General features: G+C 40.9%; 1 protein-coding gene across 2 annotated transcripts in view; it reads right to left on the reverse strand.

Annotated features, from left to right (window-relative positions):
- PRKCD (protein kinase C delta) overlaps positions 1–24,226 on the reverse strand; it is a 60,099-nt gene that overhangs the window by 9,755 nt on the left and 26,118 nt on the right. For both annotated transcript variants that reach the window (XM_021529129.3, XM_021529128.3), the window contains exons 2-8: positions 15,736–15,870; positions 11,683–11,882; positions 10,382–10,442; positions 1,825–1,981; positions 1,170–1,201; positions 447–532; positions 41–170 (exon numbers count right to left, since the gene is read on the reverse strand). In XM_021529129.3, the coding sequence (XP_021384804.1) occupies positions 41–170; positions 447–532; positions 1,170–1,201; positions 1,825–1,981; positions 10,382–10,442; positions 11,683–11,882; positions 15,736–15,850 (781 nt within the window). In that variant the 5' untranslated portion in view covers positions 15,851–15,870. The remainder of the gene's footprint in view (positions 1–40; positions 171–446; positions 533–1,169; positions 1,202–1,824; positions 1,982–10,381; positions 10,443–11,682; positions 11,883–15,735; positions 15,871–24,226) is intronic.

Consider the following 24,226-nt stretch of genomic DNA (forward strand, 5'->3'; position numbering starts at 1 on the left):
GAAAAGCACTGAGAGCTGCCAGCTCCCTCCTCCTCCTCACCTTCACACTTGAGCCCTTGCTTGACCAGCCCCCAGAGCAGGCTGCCACAGTGGTCGCAGAAGGTGGGGCTCATGTAGTTGTAGACGCGGAAGCGGTGGGGCATGTCGATGTTGAAGCGCTCCTTCTGGAACTGAGCACAGGGACAACCTCAGCTCCCTCCCCGCAGGGACCTGCCTCTGGCCTCACACAGCACCCACCCTCACCGAGCTTTCAGCTGCTTTGCTTCCTTGGAAGCTTTGCCCCCTGCCCCTTACAGAACTTTACACAGCTTTAAGCAAAGACAGAACCTTGGTTTGTACAGGCAAGCATCTCCCAAGTGGAGCTGTCAGTTTCTGTACAAGGTTTTCTTAGTTCAGCAATGTTTAATTACATAATTACACTCTAAATATATTGCTTCGGCTCTTACCATTGTGTCCCTGCTGTTGGCTGCAGTACCAGTACACCTCCCAATAATTTTATCAATGCATTTCTTATGAATAGCAGCATTGCATTCTTCAAGACATGCACAAGAGAAAAAAAAGGATTCATTCAGATAATAAATACATGGGATGAGGTGTTTGCATTTAATGGCAGAATGTGAAAATCACACTCTTTTTACATCATACTATATGTACCAAAAGTTTATTTTCTATCAAGATAATAATATTTTTTAACCTTGATAGAAGGTTAAACTTTATTTCTAAATGAAATCAGTAATGCCCCCAGCATTTGATAACAGAAGGACAATATAATGCTTTTGAGTTTTGCCCTTTGATAGCTCCTCCCTGCTTGGAGCAATGCACAGATGTATGCCAAGTCAAAGGTGATTTTCAATCCAGCTTGTAAAGCCCCTCAATAGCTGTAATTCACTTTAGAAGAGGTTCCACAAAAAACTGCTGTCATTAATGAGTGCAACTTTTCAATTGCATTACACACTTCCCAGTAGAATAGCTAAGTCTAAATCTTGATCTGAAACCCCAGGTAGGAATCACAGGTTCCTCTGGTTCTTGTGCAAAATTGATATTTAACTTCTACTACTACCCATAGTGATGATGCATTGTACCATGCATATTTACAGAATTTTTTCAAGATCTCCAGATTCATGTGGAAAGCAGTATAAGATTAAAAAAAACCAAAAAAAACAACTCACGTCTACATTTGTATCCCTGCTTGTTGAGTCCCCTGAAAAACAAATTATAAAAAAGGAAATCAGTACATTTTCTGGCATAAAAGATGTCTGGTTTTTATTTTCATCATGTCAAACAACCAATTAATAAATTGGTCTAAATTCTGGTAATCGAATCCTCTGTCATTGTTTAGAAGATAAAGTCCTGTATTTGATAGACCAGCAAATGAGGAGGAAAACCCAGAAACAACAAATTTTCAATCACATGGAAAATCCACCCAACCTAACGTAGGACAAAACCAGCCTTACTATGAAAGGAATCCAACTTCTCTGTGGGTCTCTAGGCTGCCATCAGTCACTTCACATCTCAGTCTGGCCATTGTTTTCTCAGACCCACCCCTCTTGTTCTCCTGTGGCAGAGCTGCTGATGACCATGGCCAGATATCACTTGATGCTAATGGAGTTTCTGCCTATTATTTCAGTGGCAAAAATGTTCAAGCTCTACTTCTCAGTGTGAAAGACAACTATGGTTCTTAGGTATAAAAATGCCCTTATTGAGTATGTAACTTCAATTTCCCAACACAAATTTATTTGTCATGCTTTATCTGCGTATATCTGAAGCAAATTTTGCAGTAATTTGGCCCTTGGAGCTGGAAGAAGCTTAGATTTTCTTTCTTACCATACAAAGTCTCTGCAGACAGAGCAAAATGTAGGTTGTCCAAAGAAGGTGGCAATAAATTCATGACTTTTGATGTAGTGGATTTTGGCTTGCTTGATAGCTCCTCTCCTGTTGATAGTTACTGTCCCCTCCTCTTCCCTCATCGACTGTCTGCAGTCTGAGGGGGACACAAAAAGACACACTTTTAATACTTCCAGGTATTAGAAAGGTTAATATTTGCTTCTCCCAAATGTTGAGTTTGTTTTCCTGTTTCTGACTCGTGTTTCTGTTCATTTGACACCTGCATCCTTTCAGTCCATCAGGGGTGGTACAGGTGCACACACTGTTTCCACGTGTCCCTGTGTTCTGTGCAAGTGCTTCCCACTCCTGCCCACACAGAAAAAGCTTTCAGCTGAAGAACTAGAGCACAGAGCAGGGATGGAGCACAGTTTTGAAAGAGAAGTGGCAACCACTGTTGTTCCTTGAAAAAAAAAAAATAAATCTATGACTTCTGTTCTATGATTTAAGTTTAATATGAGTAAGTATTTTATTAGAAGCAGGAAGGTCATCAGAAGCCTTTCCATGCTCTGCTCCACATGCCCTCCTGAATCAGGACTACAGCAGAAATTCAGATGAGTTGCTGCAGGACCTTCTGGGTGACCACAGGACCATCCTACTGGAAGACGACTTTCTTCCAGCCTCCAGGATCATTAGGCAGCAAGGACAAATGAGATTTTCAGTCAGACATTTACATTTTGATGTCTTATAACATTCATGTTTTATCTTTCCACGAATCCCAGTCTCATTCCTTTCCCCTTCTAGCCCCCATGGAATCAAATTATTCAGTATTATAACAATATTACCTGCTCCCATCTACTGTAGCATCTAATACTGGATCACATAGAAATCACATGCAGCATTAAGCCAAGAAATAAAACCAAACAAATTCTCAGGCTCTAATTCCAGCTGGCTCATACAGGTCCTCACTGGTGGTTATGGTTATTTTCACTTATTTCCAAGGAAGCTTATCAGTTTCTTTTACAAAAATGCAATTTATGGCTGTAAGACTGAGACACAAACTCAGACTATTTAACTAGTTAATGAGACATTTAATTATTTAATTAGGCATTTTTGAAGTCATTGGGGTTTGGAGCAGAGGTAACCTAATGCAGGTATATCAAGAGACTGGGTAACTGATTTAACCTGAGAACACATTTCTTGTCAACCAAAAGGAGCTGTTGAGGGACAATCCCATCCAGCAGGAAAAGATAAAGGCTTGAGCTGGAAACGAAGAGCTGATCAACTGCTAATTCCATCAGCTGTAGCCACCAGTTTGTGGGTCCCAGCTGAAGAAATGTGGACATAATTCACATGTCCAAAGTGCTGTAAAGCTGAGGGCAACAGCATCTTGCTGTTTGCAGGCTGGGAATTTCCACAGCCATGGAGTAAGGGAAAAGCCAGAGGAGCATTTCTCCCATCATCAATATAATGGCTTTCCAAATTAGCTTTGTTGCATTGCTGCCTTTTATCACTATCAGGGGGAGCCTTTCTTTCAGCACTGACAGAAGCAGATTTGTGTCCTTTGCCAAGTCACACTCACTGCAATGCCTGAGCTTACTACAAAGTTACCCAGGAGCTCTGTTTTTCTGGCTGCTAGATGCACTTGGTTTTTGTCATTTGTTTTAGCTGGCTGCCACCACTGCTATTCCAACAGACTGCTGAACCTGGAATACAATCTGACATGTGACACCTTTCTGAGTGTCCTAAACTAATTTACCTGTCACAGCCAGCAGCAGCCACACTGCAGCAGCATCTGCTGTCTTAGAAAAGAAACGGCATCATCAACTCAGCTATTGAGGAAAGGTTAAGCATATTAGAGAAAAGAAAGTTTAAAAAAGGTCTCCAGGTTTGCCACTAGGTATTAATGTACTTTTCTGACAAATTTGCCACCTGGTTCAGAGAAATACCCATCCTGACAGCCCCTGAAAGGACTGTCCAGTGTGCACTGTGACAGTCCCTGAGTCACCCCTGCCCCTACAGGAACAGGATTCCTTGCCTTGTTCAAAGAGGCTGCTGAATTCACCCAACACAAACTCATCAGCTGCTGCACTTCAGCTTGTGGCAGTCTGCAAACTGCTATCTCTGTTTAATCCTGCTGAGCAAACACACAGACCTCACCCACTGCTGCAAAAATGCTTCAGGGAAACCACACTGGTGTGGTGCAAGGGAAACAAGGTGCTTGAGAGGCAGCAGTACTGCACATTGTCTGGTGCAGTAAAGGGTGTCTTGGTAAGGGAGATTTAATCAGTAACAGGGAGGAAGCAGAGAAAGGCCTTTTGCTTTATGGCAGTTTTCTGAGGAGATCACCTGTGATGCAGCAAATTACCAGACAAAAGCCTTTCTAAAGTCCATAACAAGCAAACCAAGTGTTTAGTGAGGAACAAACACCTCATGACAAAATACTTGGAGAAATTTAGTATTGCTGATACTGTGTGCAGAAGTCTCTGACAAAACTTGATTAATTTATGGGAAACACCAGTGTTTCCTCTCTGTCTGAAGCCCTGACATCAAACTTAAAAGAAATACGTGAGACTGACGCTTATTTCTTTGAGAGGGTAATTATCTAAACTAATCACTTTGGGGTTTTCTTCCTCTTTTTTTTTTTATTTTTATTTTGCACATTTTCCCTAGGTGTACTTTAATGGGGAAGAATCCTTAGTACAGCAAAACCTCAAAATCTGCATGTGAGGACACACAGACTTTACAACCAGCTGCCTTGTTAGATACATTTGTCAAAACCAACCAATATAACAAAGAATAGCTGAAGACATTGTCTGGCTCAGAAGCAGCTGAGGGGTTTGTAGAGCAGCTGTGAGTAAGGTTCATCAGGATTTGAGGTAGCTCTGAAATTATGGCATAATTTGGATTTACTATGGGCATGTTTAACAAGTTATCTTTAATGTGTAAATTGCCTTTAATGAGTATTGCTCCAGAAAAGTTTTAAGCAGCTCAGCCAAACATGGAGTTAACTGGAGAATAAAGGCCTAATTTCAGAGATGCAGAGACAATCAACAGTTGCAGGGAAGTAACTTTCACAACAACTATATGGATGCGGGGTGGAGATGAGGGGGATGGAGAAACACGAAGGGAAAAACTTTGCTTCCCCCTCCAAGCAAACCATTTCCATAAATGAAATGCTTATTATGAACCAGCACATGGTCAAAAAGAGCAGGTACAGAACAGCTGAATCAGCAACCCAGGTGACCTCTGCAGCCTGGATTGACATGAATCATTCTGCACACAGCATACACCATTAAACATAATCTATTTCCTCTGTTGAGAGCTGTGGTTAATATTTATCACTGACAGGTTCATGTATTCCAAGGTCCCTTCTCAAAACTTGCAGCTGATCTGACACGCCCAGAACTCCTCTGTGCTGAACATTCACAAAGAAGCCACAAGGCAGGGCTGGGAATTGGGAGTGCAGCCCCACAGAGTGCTGGAAACACCCCCTGCACTTTCTGTTCAGCTGCAGTGCCTGTCCTGCTGAACATTTCACAGTCCCCACAGCCACTAACACAACACCCAACAAGCCTGGAAAACATTTACTACAATAACAGTGCTGGGGCTCTGCTGAGCTGTAACAAACCTCAAGGTGAGATGTCACATTTTCTCAACTGAACCTCAAAAGTCCAACGACAAAGGAAAACAACCTCAGGATAACCCTCCTCATTTTTCTTAAAAGAAGGAATTGAAAGAAATATTTACCCTCTTCAGAGTTCATGTTTCATTTTAGCCTGCTTATTTCACGGTGCTGTTTGTGAAGAGGAAAGTGAACAGTGCTACTGTCAGAGTCTGGGAACCAGGACTTCAAACAGGGACAGGAAAGGAATTTTCTGAGCTGGTTGCTCAGGCTGAGATTTGTCTGAAACTTTATAATTAATTACAAATCCCACTAACATTTCTGTTCAGTGTCTGTCTCCTTCTGCTGTTCTGCAGTCTTGCACTTGGCTTTGTTTGAAACTTAAGCGCACCTTCAGGTCAAGAAAAATATTAATCTCTCAGAGCAATCATTAAAAGGGAAAGCTTGTTCCTGACTAAGAGACTTTCCCAGTATGGACTTTCTCAGAGGCAAACTGCTCTTTAACCTGGTCCTAGAGAAGATTGATTTAAAGATCACCTGTTAAAAAAACCCCAACCCAACCAAACCCAAAAATCCCAAGAAACCATTTACAGAAGTAGAAGTTTCCCCAAAGCCCACAGTTCTGTGAGATGAACTTGCTATGTCAAATCACTCTGATTTTTCTGCTACCCCTCCAAAGAGGATCAGAGGTTTGGGTTGGAGCATTCAGTTGCAATGGCTGCCACAGGCAGAGGTAACTTGCACTAGACCAGGTTGCTCAGAGCCCCATCCAGCCTGGCCTTGGACAAATCCAGGATGAAGTCCTGCCATGGCCCTGAGCTGCTGCTGCTGCTCTGAAGCTACTTCAGTGTGTGAGTGTAACCTTTCCTAGGCAGAGAAGTGTAAAACAAAACACCAGCTGTAACAAGCCCTGCTTTTCAATCCAGGCTTAAAAATCCCCAAAACCAAACACACTCCAGCCTTTGTGGTGCTCCCACCCACACAGAGCTGCAGTGTGAACACAGCCCATGCTCAGTGTACAGAGCTCTTGTTTTACAGTTCAGTGTTTTGCTAAATGCTTCTGCAGAGACCTCTGGTATCTCATTTGTGATAATAAAACCGGAATAAACTGGACTAAACTGGAAAATGGGTCTTCTCTCTTTTTCAAATTACACAGTCAAACCAACAGATACAGCATCTCAATATACAGCTACAGATCTCAAGCATCTCAAACTTCTACTGAAGGTACAAACTATATCAGATTTTCTGTGCTCCACACAACATGTTAGCTACCTTAGGAACCACGGACACACCAACCTGCTATCCATGAAATCACTACATCTGCAACTGTCTGATTCTCTGAGCGGAATGAATATCAGAAGGTAAAGCCTGCAGATGTTTTTTGTTCAATTCATGCTATTGCACTTCTGGTGCAGATTAAAGGGGATGTGAGGTGCCACTGAATAACCTCCACATTAGTCAAATTTCTAGAAATGGCTTTTTCTCAGTTAAATGATTAAATCATACCAACATCCCCATGTACAACTATAAGGTTCAGTTCTGGCTCTTCAGCCCTCAACACTATTATTTATTAAAAATGTGACCATCCTTCCACAACGCACCTCATTTGTAGAGATACTTTCTTCAACTCTTACTTTAGGCCCATACAATATCCAGACTGAAATGGCAAATGGGAAATTTTTCACAGATAACTCAGAAAAATGCTGAAGGTCTTATGCTTCCCCAACACTCAACACACAGAGAGCAACAGATTCAAAATCTTCAGCTCTCTCTCCCAGCATTCATAGAATTGAGATATCAAAAGTCTGCATGTAAATTACTCACCTTCTGATACTTCTAATGGCATTTTAAGAAAAAAATTCACTGCCCCTTTCTGCAGGAAGCTGTAGTCAGCAAAAGAGCAATTCAGAATTCAAGCCCAAGACACAAGCCCAAAGCTGCTAATGCTGCACAAGACACAGGAGAGTGAGGCTCTGCGTTTTCTTACTCGAGGAGGTCATTAACCACATTTGAATAAACAAAGATCAAGCAAAGCATTAAACTTAGTTCAACTCCCACCTATTAAAACGAAAGCTGCTTTGCAGAATTATAGCCTAGTTTCAATACTACAACAAGAGAAGAAGTGGTAGAAAGAAAACAAATTTCAAAATTAAAATTGAGGTTAACACCCTGTTCTCACATTTCACACACCAGAAGAAAAGCTTTTGAATTTCCAGCACAAGCTCATATTCAAATCACAAGACAGAAGACAAATAAGTTCTTTGACAGCTCTAAGTCAGGGCTCTGCAGTCCCCATTTTATAGGGTATAGGAAGAAAAAAGCCTTTAAGATTGCTAAGACTTTTCATATGCAGCCCTAAATTAACTGGTCAGGCCTCAATCTGGAAAAAGAATATGCACATGAAAAGTCTCAGTGTAGTCTACCATGGAAGAACCATTAATACCAGCTTATTTTGTGATTTCTTTTTTTCTAGGAATATATCTGTTAATGTAGCAATAACATTCCCTGCTCTGCACCACTGCAGCAGAGGAAGGCAGTTTCCTCTAAAGGTAGCAGAACGTTTGCTACTTAGAAGAAAGGTTTGAAAAACAGCAGCTTCAGTTTGCAAAACAAACCAAAGAAAGAATCAGTCACTTTTGTGAACTGCTTGGAGGTTTTCAAACATAAGGTAGCACCTATAACTCAAAGATACAAATGGCAGCAACAGAATAAACCAGGGAATACTTTGAATAAACCAAGGAACAACTGAAATACCAGTTTCAGAGCAAGCCTTTTTTAGTATTTTAGCTACCATAGAGTTCAGTATGCAAAGGCAGGTCAGAGGGAGAACAAAGTGACAAGTGCATAGAAAGGAATGTGAACTGTCCTGAGCTTCAGCTATTGACTGAGGGGTTCAGCAGGGTGAGGAATGCAGGCTGACACAAACATCCTTGCAATGCACCAGCAAACCTCTCTGCTCTCACACTGGCAATGCTGATTTAACAGAAGAGAACATTTACAGCAGTGCAGTGATGAGCCAAAAATCAGTGTTTGCCTATTTAACAGCATTACACACTGACATAAGGGAGGTTTGCAACCTTGAGGAGGAGTAGTTTGTCAAAATGTATTGATATTCACATTAAAATATCAGATTGAGTGACTTTCCTTCACAAAATGTAGATGCATAAAAGTCTTGAAAGGTGACTTCCACCACCTCTGTGGTTCAGTTACCAAAAATGTATTGGTGACTAATTTCATATACAGGAGAAGGTAAATAGGAACTCATTGCAAAGTAGAAGGTCAAAAAAGTGCAGTAAGATGTGAATATTAACTTGCCAATTAGAATATAAATGCATGACTTATTGATCTGTTTGGTATTTAGGCTTCATCCACCACCATCTGCAATCCCTAACACAGGCAATGAAAAGAATTGCAAGAACATTGAATCTATTTTTAAGTTATTTTGATTACTGAGTAAAATGAATATAGTACTTTCAGCACACAAGTATTACCTTCCTGCTAACAGCTAATAATAAATTATGGAAGGGTTTCACTTATGCCATCTCTGCTTTTCCATATGTCTGCGTGGAGAGGAGGAAATATGCTTCAGCCTCATTAAATAAACAACTGAAAATACAGAAACTGGGTTTGTACAGGTTTGCTTGAGAAACTTCTGGGTGTCCCGGAGAAATGGATTTCTGTATATCACATTAAATATGTCTGATCAGAGTACCATTGCCCCATGAAACAGCCTTGCACAGGGAACTATGACAAAGCCCAAGATAAATATTTCCTAATATGAGCCTTTGCTCATACCAGTTTAAATGCAAACCTGAGAAAAGCTCCCACTCAGAGACTCTTTAAAGTCCCAGTATTTTTTTTTAAATTTTGATTTAAAGTGTTGGCTTTCCATAGACACTAAAGCAACAAGCATATAGACTGGGGTTTTTGTCATCACAAAGATAAAACATCACCTCTGAAATGTAACCTATGCACATCACATTCTATCTTCAGTATCTTCTGCACAGAAGGTACAAAAAAGTATGGTACCTTCTCAATAAACTTATTCTAGAGAGAATTGTGCTCTTTCTATAAATCTGTGGGGGGAAAAAACCACCCATGCTTCAAATTTTCCTGTTTAGTATTTTCAGTCATTTATTAACACATACTATTAAAACTTATAAGACTGGTAGGCTAATCTGGCAGACCAGGTAAATTATAATTACAATATTATTCCAAAAAATAAGACTTCATGACTTCTAGTATGGCAAAGTCTTAACTACAAGCTGAGCACATTGTGAGGTTTATGGCATTTTCTTTAGAAAAGGACTCCCAGATACACAAATCCATGCCAAAATTTGGGCTTATCTTGGGTTTATTACTGTACTTGAAGCTTCCCTCCTAGTTCATTTCCAAAGAGCCTGTGTAGGTTTCTGAAACAGACAGGCTGTGCACTTTTTAAACTGGTACATCAGATCATTGATTGGATTTGCATTTTTATACAAAACCATTCACTCATTCCTACAATCAGTTTCTGTAATTAGTGAATAGGATGTCTGAATCCCAGGAAACTCACACCCAATGCTCCAATCCATAAAAAATTTTCCCACATAAGCTAGAGCAAGAGATTTAACTTTTTTTGCACCCAAAAAGGAACAGATAATATATTTTCTATCACATCAAAACATGAGACTAGACATATTAAAGATCTGAAAGTGCCTAAATGCAATAGCATTTAGAAATTAACAAATCCTGCCATGAGTGCATAGAACAACAAAAAAAAACAACCCAAACAAACACCTGGAAAGCAAATTAATACAATTAATTAATAAGATTCTACTCAGTACACCATGTGATTTTTTTCTGGAATCTACATCCTGTGTGCTGCAAAAAAACCCACCCAAAAAACCAAACCCTTTTTTCACATAACTGACTGAAAATAAACAATGACAATACCTGCATCTTCCAGGAAATACTGCACAGCCATCAGCACCTTCCCCTGAGGCTGAAGGTCTAGCTGTGGAAAGAAAGATAGCAACAGTGAAGTGTGTGGCTGACTGCATCTCTCAGGAATTTAAACAGCTCTTTCTAGTGTATCAAAACAGACTATTCAATAACTATTTGATTGCAGTCCTCTCCCATATCTCACTATTGCAGCTGAGTCAGGGGCTTTTATGCTCCTGCTTTTCCTCATGTGCTGCATTGCTTTGATGTGTCCCCAGGAGTTCAGCATGGTCAGAGTTCACACTGTCCACATCCCTTTCCCACTTCTCCCAAGAACTTTGTTGGCTTCTGTTATTACTGTGAGTAAACGCAATCTGCACAGGAACACTGTTTTAAAAGAAGTCTATACAATCCTTTATGTGTTTATTGAGAGTACAAACCATAGTATTATCAAATGCTGTTGCTGGCAATGAAAAAAAGTGATATAATCAAAATTTATTTTCCTTTGCTCCTCAAAACTGTTACACATGGTTTCTGTGGCAAATGCTACAGACCAGCAAAAAAATAAGTGCCTTTTAAGGCAACAGCTGAGGTCAGTTCCTGTGCTAAGAGTGTAGCCACTAATTCTTAAACTGCTCCCTTCATAAAAGATAAGAAACACTTAACCATGTAAGAGTGACTTAATCTTCACTTCAGCACAGAGCAAAGTACCCCTGGGTTACACTAAATACAACTTGGGATGAGAAATCCAGGCCCCAGACAAAACCAAACCACAGTTACATTAGATGAACATATCCCAAGAAATCCCATCATCCTACTGGGATAATGAGTGAGTTCATCTCTAAGGCAGTGTGTGACACTCAGAACATTTGCCCAGCAAAGTTTACAGAAGGCCAAGACCTCAGTTACAGCTCCTAATGCCAGTCTGTCTCTCCACACACAAAAATAAACTTACAGGCTATGCTAAGTGGTCTCTTTGCTGGCCATGATGCTCTGTCCAAGCCATGACAGGCTGTAGAGAAGTTTAACACTGATTATATCAATGTGGTACCTGTTCTGTGGATAATAAGCAGAGGGTTTGAGACCACTGAACTGGCTAAAACTGATCACTATTAGCTTCTACTCTTTTGAATCATTTTCTTGTCTTAGAAATCAAAGTGAAAAAAAAGCCCCAAGTGTAACAGGTGAATACAAACTGGAGCGATTCTACTGACCTAGGAAAATCTGTAAGCCTAAAAGGCACAAGGCATTCATTCAGCTTGAAAGAAACAAAACTAGGTCAGCAATTTAGAGGAATTAATCTTTTTCCTTACCCAGAACTCTGCTTTGCCATTGCCTTTCTTGCACCGTTCTGCCAGCACTGACACACCCACAGTCACCTCAGACAGTGGCTCTTCTGCTGCTTTCATCAGCACAATCTGGATCACCCGGCCCTCGTAAATGTGGGCGTCAAAAGTCGATTTCCATTCGGGGTACATGGTGGGTTTCTTCTGAACCAGAGTTTTTCCTCTCTCTGAAAGCCACGTACACAAAAAAAAGAAAGAACAGAAATTGTAAAATGTATATAGATCTAGCATTGAAACTCAACAAAATAAAAGAGGGAATACTATACTTGTACTGAAACTACTAGCAGACTTACTGCTTCTTTTACTGTTGTTGCACCCAGGTTTAAATATTCAGTTCAAAGTTCATGACATGGAAGGCAAAGCCCACCCTGATGAACATGCAGAGGCAGTGAAGGGGTTAACACGGAGCTAGAGAGCAGGAGGGACAAACCCTGATGTGGAACTTGAGCTGGGTTAGTCAGTCACAACGTGCCAGGGAACACCTGCACGGCTCCATCCTAGTATAAATCTCCATGAAGTGCCATGTGATCATCATGAATACCTACTGCTATAAGATAAATTAAGATAAACCTCACATTGACCCAGTTTAAATTGAAACCAGAGTCTGAGAGATGAAAGGCTTCACATTTCATTAATCTACTTCCAAGTTATCCCAACATTTCACTTGTATTCATAAGTCACTCTCCTTGGCATTGTACTCTACCATGGCTGCTGCTTTTTAAAGGAGATTTCATGGCTTATCTGTCCTCTGCAGTCCATGAAGACCTTGTGTAGGTAAGGAATAACAAAAAAGCTAAAATTACCTCAAAAAATGTCCTTTTGTCCCCTTCTTTTTTTTAAAATTTTTTTTGGTTTCCATTAAAATCATCTCAGCACACTCCTTTGTTAGGAGTTTTACATTGCTGTACTATTCTTATTAGATGGATTTTTTTTCCTTTTTGCCAAGAAAGGCTGGATGCTCCTTGAAGTCCCTTCCAGCCTGGTATTCTATGAACCTAATACACAGCTTCAGTCTCTCCTGCTACCCATTAAATGGATTTCCTCCTGTCCATATCTCAGGCACAGAAAATAGCCAGTAACTGCACAATCTATCACAAGCATTAGCATATTTCTAGATCTGAGTTTCTAAGTCTCACCAACATATCCAAAGTGATGATGCCTCCTGAGAAACCACATCCAGCTCTTCACTGTGACTCTGGCACACAGAGCCACCTTCCAGTTTCCTTCTGATTTGCTGTCAAGTCAATTATTCTCCATTTGTGCCCAGGAAATGGAATACAATTTTCTACATTCTACACAATTTCTGTTACTTATAATTTTTTTTTTTCAATAGAAGTGCTTTTCAAGTGCCTCTCCAGCTCTGAATGATCCATTTGCTGTTATGATATCAAGGCAGTAGTAAAGCAGATTAGTTGGACCCTTCCCCAGGAAGCTGCAGTGTGGTCTCTTAGATGCTTTATATTTTAAAATCCTGCTGGAATCTCAAGGCAAAGTCAGTGTTCATTCATGAAGAGCTTGCTGGACACTCCACTCAGCTGTGCTGAGATCTGCAGACAAGCACAGGGAATGGTGTCCTTGCACTGCTTTATTAGGGAATGCCTGCCAGCAGCAGCACTGGGTGTCACAGCTCAGACACAGCCCTAAGCCACTTGCCAAAGGGGATTCCAAAATGCTCAGAAACAGCCACCTGAGGACCTCTCCATTGCAAAGCAAACTTGAGCGTTCCTCCTCTACTCAGTCAAAAGCTTTTATCTGGAATTTGAGGAACTGTGTAGACAGAAGGCTCAAGCCCTTCACAGTGCAAACCTACTTCCAGAGCCTAGTTCTATGAAAAAAACTTGAAAATATTGTCACAGAATCACTGAATTGTTTAGGTTGAAAAAGACCTTTAAAATCTCAAGTCCAACCATTAACCCAGCACCACCAAGGCCATCATTACACCATGTCCCCAAGTGCCACATCTACACATTTATATAGAGATTATTAGGACAGACAATAAAGGTGGGGAGGGGGATAGGAACCAGGCTGTCTGCACAGCAAGGCTTTTACACTGGCCTGCTTTTTGGATTGCTAAAGCCAGACCCCTTCATCAAAAAGGCACAATTCAGGAGGCATCCTTGGCAACAGGAGACACTGCATATTTGCAGAACCTTTGACAGTAATTCAGGGTTTGCAGAAACAGCAGCAGTTTGTAAAGAGTTGGTAATGCTCTTTGCAAGATTCTTAAAAGGGGAAAGAATGATTGCAGTCTGTCCACAGCCTCTCTCCTCCTTAGTCCTATGTCCCAATTCATATCTGCTTTGATCAGTCACCTCTATATATTTTTACCCTACACCAAACATAGAGAAGGTGTCTCAGTTACTGGAAACGGCTTCCAGCCTGGCCACGCTGCTTCTCTAATTAAAATCATGCTATTCAAAGTTTGTCATGGGTCATAATCCCTGTCTGCAAATGAACACTGAAGGGTCAGCAAAGGACTTCAAGAACACTGTTCCTGCCTCTGCTGTGTTCAGGCCTCCTTGGCTTCTCTGCTCACACTCCTGACTTCAAAACACATCCCATGTTTGCAAACTGGCTCCATGCCTAATCATTAAGCCCTATGATTTTCTTCTTCCTTTACAATAACTTTTTTCCCAATTGTATTTCAGCATTCAAATCCAACAAAAAGCTGTTCCAGATCTTGTCAAACTGACAACAGGAGCATCAGATTATTTTCCTGATTACTCCAACTACTCACCTCTCCAAGCAGTTGCCTCTCTTCTCTCTTTTTTTAGACACACCCAAGCAAAGACTGGGAAATATTGGGACAATTCTATTTTTCAAAAGCAAATGGCTGGAAAAAACCCAGTGATTTATTTAAATTACTTTTATTTCTCCACATATTCTGGCAACTGCTACACCTTCAACACCATTTCATTCTCCCAGATTAGGAAACTGCTTCTTTGGAGATTAATACATTTGCTGGATGACAACACTTTGTGGAAAAGACACCATGCTTAGTATTTCAAGTTTAAATACAACTTTTACCCTCAGCTGTAAGGGAAAAGACCAATCATGTTGTAAGGAAGAAGAACTTCACCCTTTTCTGCATTCTTTGATGTTTTGTGAATCTCTACAGCCATAGTACAGAATTAGAGCTGCAGTCTACCCAATACAGCAATTCCCTCTCATCCTGTTTGGCTGCAGTGGTGTATTCTAGCCAAATGTCACAAGATATTATAAACCTTTGGACCAGTTTCTGTAAAGATAAGGTCTCTGAAGGCTAAGAGCCTGCTGAGTCACTTGGTCTGTTGAGTTGAAGACTGAGAGGAGACCTCAGTGCAGTTACAACTTCCTTGTGAGGGGCAGACACTGATCTCTGCTCTTAGGTGACAGTGACAGGACCCGAGGGAATGGCCTGAAGTTGTGTCAGGGCAGGTTCAGGTTGCCTATTAGAAAAAGGTTCCTCCCAGAGGGTGGTGGGGCACTGAAGAGGTTCCCCAGGGAAGGGGAACAGCCCCAAGGGTGACAGAGCCCCAGGAGTGTTTGGACAGAGCTCTCAGGCACAGTGTGGGACTTTTGGGGATGATCCCGTGCAGGGCCAGGAGCTGGACTCAGTGATCATTGAGGATCCCTTCCAGCACAGCTCATTCTGTGTTTCTGTGCTAAGAGGACCTTTGGTGGGAGTCATTTCAAGCAAACAATTCAACCGAAGTACCTCAGTTACTACAACAGTAACAAACTGCATCTCTCGTCCTCCAAGCCAACAAGGAGCATTTGCTGCTCTGTACTTGAGGATAGCTCCCTCAAACCTGCTGCAGTCCAGCTTCCAGTCCTGAGTACTAACAAAGAAACCTTGCTTTAAGGTGGGGGTAGAGAAAACAGCCATCATTTCTTCCATTCCAAAGGAAAAGCTCACACTGAAGTGCTTGGCATGACAGGAAGGGAAGGACTCACTGCAATACTACATATTAAGGAGGATGACAGTATTGCTCAAAAACTTACTGATATTCAGAAAAGCATCCCCATTTGTAAGCTCACCTGTAGTCAGAGATTCCTTCATCTTGATAGCACAGAAAGGCTGCACTTGCTCTCCTTGGTTCTGCACAGGTCCCAGCTCAAAGGAGTTGAAAGATATCCGTAGGAAGGGGGCCATTGCTCAGGGTGATACACAACCTAGGTGGAAAGAAAGAAATAAAAATCACAGAGTAAAACACCTGCTCTGAGACATGTAATGAAGTGACATTTCTCAACAGACATCAGAGCTTCTATTGAAGCTACAATCACACGGCTTCTATTCCTGTACTGCTTTCAGGTGGCAGTTCACAAATCCTAGGAAGCATCCAGAGCTAGTGACCCAACCTGTGAGCCTCCAAACCTGCACATCATGCCAGGCAAAGAGAACAGGGACAGGCAGGGAGAGCTCCAGAGCTACTGTGTCACCTGTTTTAAAGTGTCAGGAGTTAATTACAAGAATTCAAAACACCTGTGATTTCTAAGTCAGCAAACAGGTGTTTCAATACAGTCTTCCCCCATTCTTAAGAGTTCTTGAATTTAGAGCAGATTTCAATTTATGACTCACAGCACTTTTAGCCATGGAGTTTGTCCTGTATGTCACATTGTTTTGTGACACAAAAAGGATTTCTTCAAAGGCTAAGAGAAAAGAGTCATTTGAGAGAAAAGCAATGCTAGTGCATTTGGAGAATGAGTGATGCAAGGAAGGAGGGATTAGGAGGAAAGAGGTAACAAGGTAACAGGAAGAGATGGTAGAAAAGAAATTAAGACTTGAAAATGGGCTGAGCTGGCCTTTTGACTGTAGATTGTCAACCAGCTTACTCAAGCAGCACTAGGAAGAACATTTCAAGCAATCTTGCACATGCTGGCATTTTTTCATGTAAAGACATCGATCTGAGAAACAATTAACATTTCTCTTCTATCTCCAAAAAGGCCCTTACAGTCATTTAGAGAAAAGACTGAAATCAAGTCTCTGCAGCAAGACAGCATTTAGCATCATTTGCACATCTCACACTCTACCCATGTGGGGACCATTTTCAATAAGTGGAAAAATTTTATGACTATCTTTTATTGAGCTAGTTTTTTGGTGTTTTTTTTTTTTTTTTTTTTTTTTTTTAAACTGTTTCCTCACTTTCTTTCTGTGGAGTAAAACAAGAGTTAGAAAGCAAGTTTAGGACTACTTGGCTCCACTGCTTATCCCCCTGAAGAACAGAAAGCCACTACTATAATTCTCATTCACACAGACTCACAATAAAGCAATAACCCTCCCACACTACTCCACTGCTTATTGCAGCTTGGGGCACCATTTAATGAGAGTGGAGACTGAGGTGACCTCATAAAGAAAGAAAAATAGACAGCTTTTGTAAAAATTAACAAATACCATCTGACAGCTCACTTTCACAAACACAACTTAAGCACAGTGCTTATCAAGAGTTTTAATGAGGAACATATTTTAGCTGCTCAGGAGACCCTGTGCTCACTCTGTTCAGAACTACACCCCAATGATCAGCTACAGGACTTGCCAGCAGCAGATCACATATCATTACTACACTACATGGATGTAAAAGAAACCAGATTTCAGCCTTGTTCACCTCTGGGAAACAGCCCAAAGACTCAGTGAGGCCACAGGTAGAAACAATCTGGGCAGGTTAACATACAGCTCCCACTGGAAGGTTTCTTTAACAGAATCACAGGAGAATTCTGCTCTAAGGGACAGCCCAGCAAGAAGTCACAATTTCCAGTAAGCTTGTTACTATATGAAAAAAAAATTGGAAAGCACTGACAAAGCCAAACTAACAATTGCACTGATTTTACTCAGCCCACATGACTCAGGCCAATGTTAGTCCCGAGACAGAATACAAAGATTTACAACGTAGTTTTTTATCTCCAAGTTATCAGATACAATAAAAACAGGTACAATGCATACACATTTTGAGTAATCCCACAACCTTTCTCATTTCCAATGACCAAATACATTTGGATGCCATATTTTCACCTCTGCTTCATAGTTTTGGTTGTGGTTATTTGTTGTACTCAGCTTCAGTGCATCTCCACTGCTCACTTCTCACACAGAAATGCCATACACAAGCAATTAAGCAGTTAGAAGAATACATCAATATCCCAGAGTTTCTGATGATGTTCAAAGTCCAAGGTCACAGTGGAAACCAGAAGATAACTGTTTGCTTTTACATATAACAAGAGCTTAAAAAGAACCCAAACAAACTCAGCAGCTGCCTGCCCTTGCCAAGTTTCTCCACTCCTACACATTATATGATTTTTTCACAGATGTAGAGATCATAAATGCCTGCATGCAAACTCTTCACTATACATTGTAGAGTATATTGTGACAGAGAGAGGTTAAGTGAGAAAGGAGGGTTTGGATTTGTTCCTCATATACACTTTCGGATCCTTTCCTATGCCGAGATGTACTGTGAGATAGCTGACAAGGATCAGCTGCACTGCTGTAAACAAAACCATACCCCACTAAAACTGCTTTTGGCAGTGAAACTCAGTGAAAGAGACTAATTTTAAATCAACAAAGTTTCTCAAATCCCTACTGAGTACACACTCATGTGAGAACACATTTGAGAAGGAAAGACACTGAAAGCAGCACACAGGCTTTGCTTGTTGCAGTTTAGACAAGAGTCCACCTCCAGTCTCTGTGTCTGTCACAGAAGTGACAGCACAAGTGCTGACTCCTGTTTTAAAGGCTGTCAAGAACTGAAACTGCTGCAAAACACCAGCTTTGAATTGAGGGAGACTGTAAAATCTACTCATATAATCTGCATTGCAGCTATGAAGTGTTAAAGCCAAACTCTTTTCCCTGAAGGGCAAGATTTTATCCAAACCAAATGGTGGAAAAACTGAGATGTGAGCTCCAAGAATACTCCCAGTCTAAATGACAGGTTTAATATCTCAAACAGTTTCAAAGTACAATCTGAAAAAACAAAACAAAACAAAAAACTAAGGGAAAAACATCCCAGTAACATTACTCTATATGAAATACCTGGTGGTGGCCACAGTGGTTTATAGCACACCATCAGATGCTGTCTTGCACAACATTCATTTTGTCAAGCATCCCTGACCTTCTCTAATCCAAACTAAACCTATGTCCTATGCTATCAGGGACAGATTCTGCAAAATACACTGTACTTTCCACTGAGCTTTAAAATTCACTGGTTTTGATTATTTAATATGGAAAGAAAATCAACAATGTTATTATCAACTACAGAGAGAAAGGAAGAAGCTGGAAACATCTTCACATCATCAATGTCAACACCTGCCAGATGAACAAGTGCTCAATTTTCCCACTGATGTGTTTGTAACATGCAGTTTTAAAAAAGTCTTCAAAGCGAATTAAAATATTAAAATATTTCAAGGAGAACTTTATCAAGATTTGCTGGCACAAAATCCACATTAGATTAAAAACCTTGTTCACAGAGACCAAAGGGACAAATCTGCAGTGTTTCTCCTTCCAACAGTGCCCTGTTCTCAGGGGCTGGGGGGAAGGCAGCGCTTGCCAGGGTTCCTTTGTTGCTGTAATTCTGTCTTGTTATAAACAGTGAGGACAAGCCAGCCCTAACACAGCCCAGAAACAAAGACATGGTTGTAACTTTTACACAAAGCGGGAAGGCACATCAAAGCAGTGGATGATCTGGAGGAAAAGCAGTGGATGATCTGGAGGAAATGCTGACACTGGCTGACAACAGAGCACTGAAGAGACTGAAAGCCAATGGGCCCAAACAAAGCCAGGCTGTTCCATCACTGATAAGGACCATGGATCCAAGAGAAATACAACTGAGAAAACTCCCCTGCAGGTTTGTGCTTCTGATTTCCTTGTTTTACTCTGTGAAACATTTTGCAGATAGATGTAAAGCTGCAAGGCATCACAGCTGTTCCATGCTGTCTCACAGAAATGCTCTGGGTGCCATGAAATGCCTGATTCCTGCTTAGATCCTTGCTGAGGTTGCTTCCAGGGCCACACGGCTGCTCTGGGAACCACCAACAGCACCACTCAGATATAACCAATGTCATTCTTCCCTGAAAAGATGAAGCAGTAACTTTTTCTTTAGGATGTAAAAATATAGATTATATCCAACTTTTTTTACACAAGGAGTTCCTGTCCTGTATTCTAGCAAGGGACAAGAAAGATAGCACCAAATTACTGTCCAATTTATTGTCCCTACAGCACTTCCAAGCACAGGAACAAGGTTCTCTGTGGTCTTTGTGTACAGCCTGCAAAGGTGGCTGTGCTGCATGCATGGCAATCACACAAGGCAGCCTGCAAATGAAGATGCTAAAAGAGGGATTAGCATCCTCCACCTGTTTTTATTGTTCCCATGTGTGACAACTCACACTCTCTGCACTTAGATGCTTTCAGCTGATGGTCCAAGAGAGAAAACCAGTATCTGTGCTGTGGGACAATTCACTGAACCAAAGGAATATGGTGCTAACTACTGTCTACACTGCACACCTAGGATTAGTCTAGAGAGAATTTTTGCAGGTTCTGTTCTGCAAGACCTGGCCTTTATTTGATGCTCTGTCAGTAAAGTCAGGCTAAAAATGAAGTCAGTTTACAAGAGGCTTATTATATTTGCCGTTATGAACCTTGTCAAAAAGATACATAGCAGCAACTTTTATCAGCTGGACTTCCCCAGGCAGTACTGCTACCCAAATAAACTCTAAAAAACATTCTTATATCCAACCTCAAATCACTTTATATCATGATGCTGAACTCCCACAGCCACCAGGGATAGCAAAAAACCCATTATGCTCAGGTGCTGTTCTGAAAGCTTAAAATCCACAGAGAAGCAGCCTCAGAAGTGCTCTCCACAAAACACAGCTAAACTAACATGCTGCATGTAGGTCCCTGCAAAAAAAAAAAAGAATTCTCCAAAAATACTGTTCCTGCAGCAGCATCACTCATGCTTTTATTTAGGCTTAGCCAGTTGTCATTTAGGTTTAGCCATTAAGGTACAGCTATCTCCTATGAATGGTTTAATTTAGAAATTAGAATTGTGATGAAAGCAAAATATATGCATCTGGTAATATGTAATAATTGCAGTTATCTTCAGAAAGACAAGGATAAAAAGACCACTTTTAAAACAGTCAAACAACTCAATCAAGTAGAATTTCTGTAGTAATAGTTCTAAAACAGTGTATCTTCATAAAATGTTTTAAAATAATTACACAACTCTATGAAAAGAAAAGAGAACAGAAATTTAACTCACAGTTCTATTTACTTTCTGTTAAATTTACTGCAAATGATTTTTTTTCTGGTTTACAATTTCAAAATGACAGTTCATACATTGAATTCAAATGTAAATGATGCAAGTTTTGGGGTTTATATGGTCTTTTGTTTTTCCTTTTTAAATAGTACAAGTAGAGTGGCTCAGGTTCCTAAGCTTAACTTGGAAGAAGTGTAGTTACCATTTCCTTCCCTCCTCCCCCAAGTGTATTTTCTTTCAGATACTTCTGCTTTTGCTGGGTTAGGCCAAGTTCCAGAAACAGAAACCATTGCATAATAAAATCTATCACTGTGTTACAAGAGTCTGGAGAAGAATCCATCCAGATAAGCCATGTAGCAAGAGATGTTCCTTGGTTTCATCCCCCTTGGCCAGAAGCACAGATTTTTCCAACTTTCCACACTTCTTTTGCTCAGACAGTCCCCAAACTGCCCAAATTTATGGCTGCTGTCTAAATTGCTGGTATTTCCTCAACACCCTTCAAGGCAAAAATAAAAAAATTCCCTTATCATTACAACAAGAAGCTTTTCAAAATATGAGCACCAGAAATATTTGTCTAAACAGGGAAACTCTTTCAATCTTGACAGCACAACTGGAAGCTCAAGGGGATGCAGATTGAGGGGGGATGCAGATTGGAGGCAAGCAGGAGGTAAAGCAGACCCAGTTTTGGGAGCTTTAAGGAAGACACAGAGCCCAGTTTATTTGGGAACAGGATAACATGATAAGCTCAGTAACAAGAACTGACTGTTCTTAAAGTGGTTTCAAGTGCATTGAGGATGAAAAATCTGGATTTTACACTCAAAGATTAGAAAGTGGAAGAAATTGTGGACTCTGAAATGGGCAGCAGGCCAGGCTGTCACGCAGCATATGCTGCAAGATAAAACCAGCATTTTACACCAAGTATCCTTTTTTTGGAAACAGAGAACACTTGGAGCAACAACTGGCTTTTCCAATATTCCATAACCACCACTTGGTGGGGAGAAGAGGGAAGTACTGTCATTTGTTTATTCTTTATAAGTGCATAAGAAATAGTCATTTAAATATTTCTTTTTAGAGTCCCGAGTTCTCCTTCCTCTGTGAACACACAGGACTAACCAGGAAACACTATAGGCCTCTGCTTGTCACCACTGCCAAAATCAGGCTTGAACCAAAAGTACAAATGAATCCCATTCATGAATTTCAAACCCAAACATCACACATTGGAAACACACAGGAGAGGAAAGGCTGCCTGAAGCCCAAAGACTTTGTTAATTATTTCTGATAGCACAAGCTGGTATCATTGGTTGAGTACAGCTGAAACAATATTTTGGAGGGATTAATACAATGGGGCTGGCTGGACAGACCCTTATGAGGCTCCAGGTGAACGAACCATTCATTAATACCACCTCACACTATGAAATGAGAGCATGTCCAAAATATTTTGATAGGAGGCAAACCATAGCTTTCCTCTATGCAATGCATAATTTAAGTCTAATTAGGAAGCTTTTTTTTTTTCTTTGACAAGGGGAATAAGTAGAGGCTGAGGTTTTTTTCCCTTCAATTAAGTAACACAATCCCTTCCACATGAGAGGAAAACTATTCTGTGAAAGGGATGAAGTTACACTTTTCTATAATAATGGCCTGTAGCCAAGCTCTACACCAGGTCTGGCTCTGTGTCATTAAGGAGGGCACTGAAGGAGCTGAATCTGAGCCCTCGATTAGCTCCCACTTCCCCAACAATGGTATAGAAATCCAGCAGCTTATAAGCCAGCACAAGTGAATTGCAAAATTGCACATCAAGTTTATCATGTGAATATGAGTTCTCCAAAGGAAGCAAGCCATTCTGCAAAAGGCTTCATAGACTTTTTTGTAACAACCAGTACATGAGGACAGCTGAGCTACTCACAGCTTTCAGAAGGACCAAACTAAAGGGAAATAGCTGAAGAAAATCCAGTGTACAGTAACTGGTCAGGTACCACCATGATCAGGTGGACAGAGACCCACATTCAGCCATGCTCCAGCAGCGTATTTCTCCCCTAACAGAGGAGACAGACACCAAGCCCATCCTCCAGTTCATTCCTGATGAATACTTTTATCTAGGATCCATTATAACATCCAAGATTTTCTGCCCTTCCAGTGCATAAAGGGACTCTAAGAGAGTTGAAGAGGGACTTTGGACAAGGGCCTGGAAGGACAGGACAGGGGGAATGGCTGCCCACTGCCAGAGGGCAGGGTTAGCTTGGATATTAGAAAGGAATTCTCAGCTCTGAGGCTGGTGAGGCCCTGCCATAGGCTGTCCAGGGAGACTGTGGCTGTCCCATCCCTGGGAGTGTCCAGGGCCAGGCTGGACAAGGCTCAGAGCAACCTGGGATAGTGGAAGGTGTCCCTGCCATGACAGGGAGTGGAACTGCGTGAGCTTTAAGGTCCCTTCCAACCCAAACCCTTCCATAATGTTGTAATTCTTCTGCTCAATTATAAGCTTCCTGGAAATTGAAATGTATTCCCCAGAAAGAATTATAGATAATGCCAACATATTTTTAAACCAAACAGAAAACACTGCCTTTCTCTTCAAAACACTGGGGAGTTTTATGTTTGGGTAGATTTTTTTGTATTTTCCACTGAATTCCTTTCACACTGAAAAAGCCAAATACCATAAAGATAGTAAGTCAATTACAGTTTAAGATAAAAAGGAATTTTTAATCTGTCTTAATTTACATGTACTGGGTTAATGAGTATACATGAACCATGAAGAGGGAAAAAATGGAAATAAAGAAATGGGACATTCAACAGAATTATAAAAAATGCCTTCTAAAACACTGCACTAAGAAAACAACTTTAGTTTGCTCTTTTGAAAACACCAGCAGATTATGGAGTCTAAGTGCCTCTCCAAGTGTACAAGCCTCCAAGTCAAGAATTTATCCTACTGCCAGCACTTATGACCTAATCCTCGAAGTATCTGGAAAACGAGAATATTCATTAGCTGAGAGAACTGTATCATCATTCATACACGCTGGAAAGCTGCTGCTCAGATAACCTCATCAGGGGGAACACAATTCAGCCCATGGATATGATCAAGGCTTTTAAACTAAAAGGGTGCAAGTGTTATGAACCAAAAATTTTGTTCATTAACTGTGTATGGAGTTGTAGGAATAGATCCAGTCCACCCTCCTGACTGCATCTGGCATTATTTGGGTTGTTTGGTTGGTTTTTTTTTGAGATGACCTTGAGGGTCCCTTCCCACCCATACTATTCTGTGTTTCTAAGATGGACTGGGTCTGCCTTTCTGGGCACAA

This window comes from Lonchura striata, chromosome 12 (assembly GCF_046129695.1).
Source record: "Lonchura striata isolate bLonStr1 chromosome 12, bLonStr1.mat, whole genome shotgun sequence".
Lineage (NCBI taxonomy): Eukaryota > Metazoa > Chordata > Aves > Passeriformes > Estrildidae > Lonchura > Lonchura striata.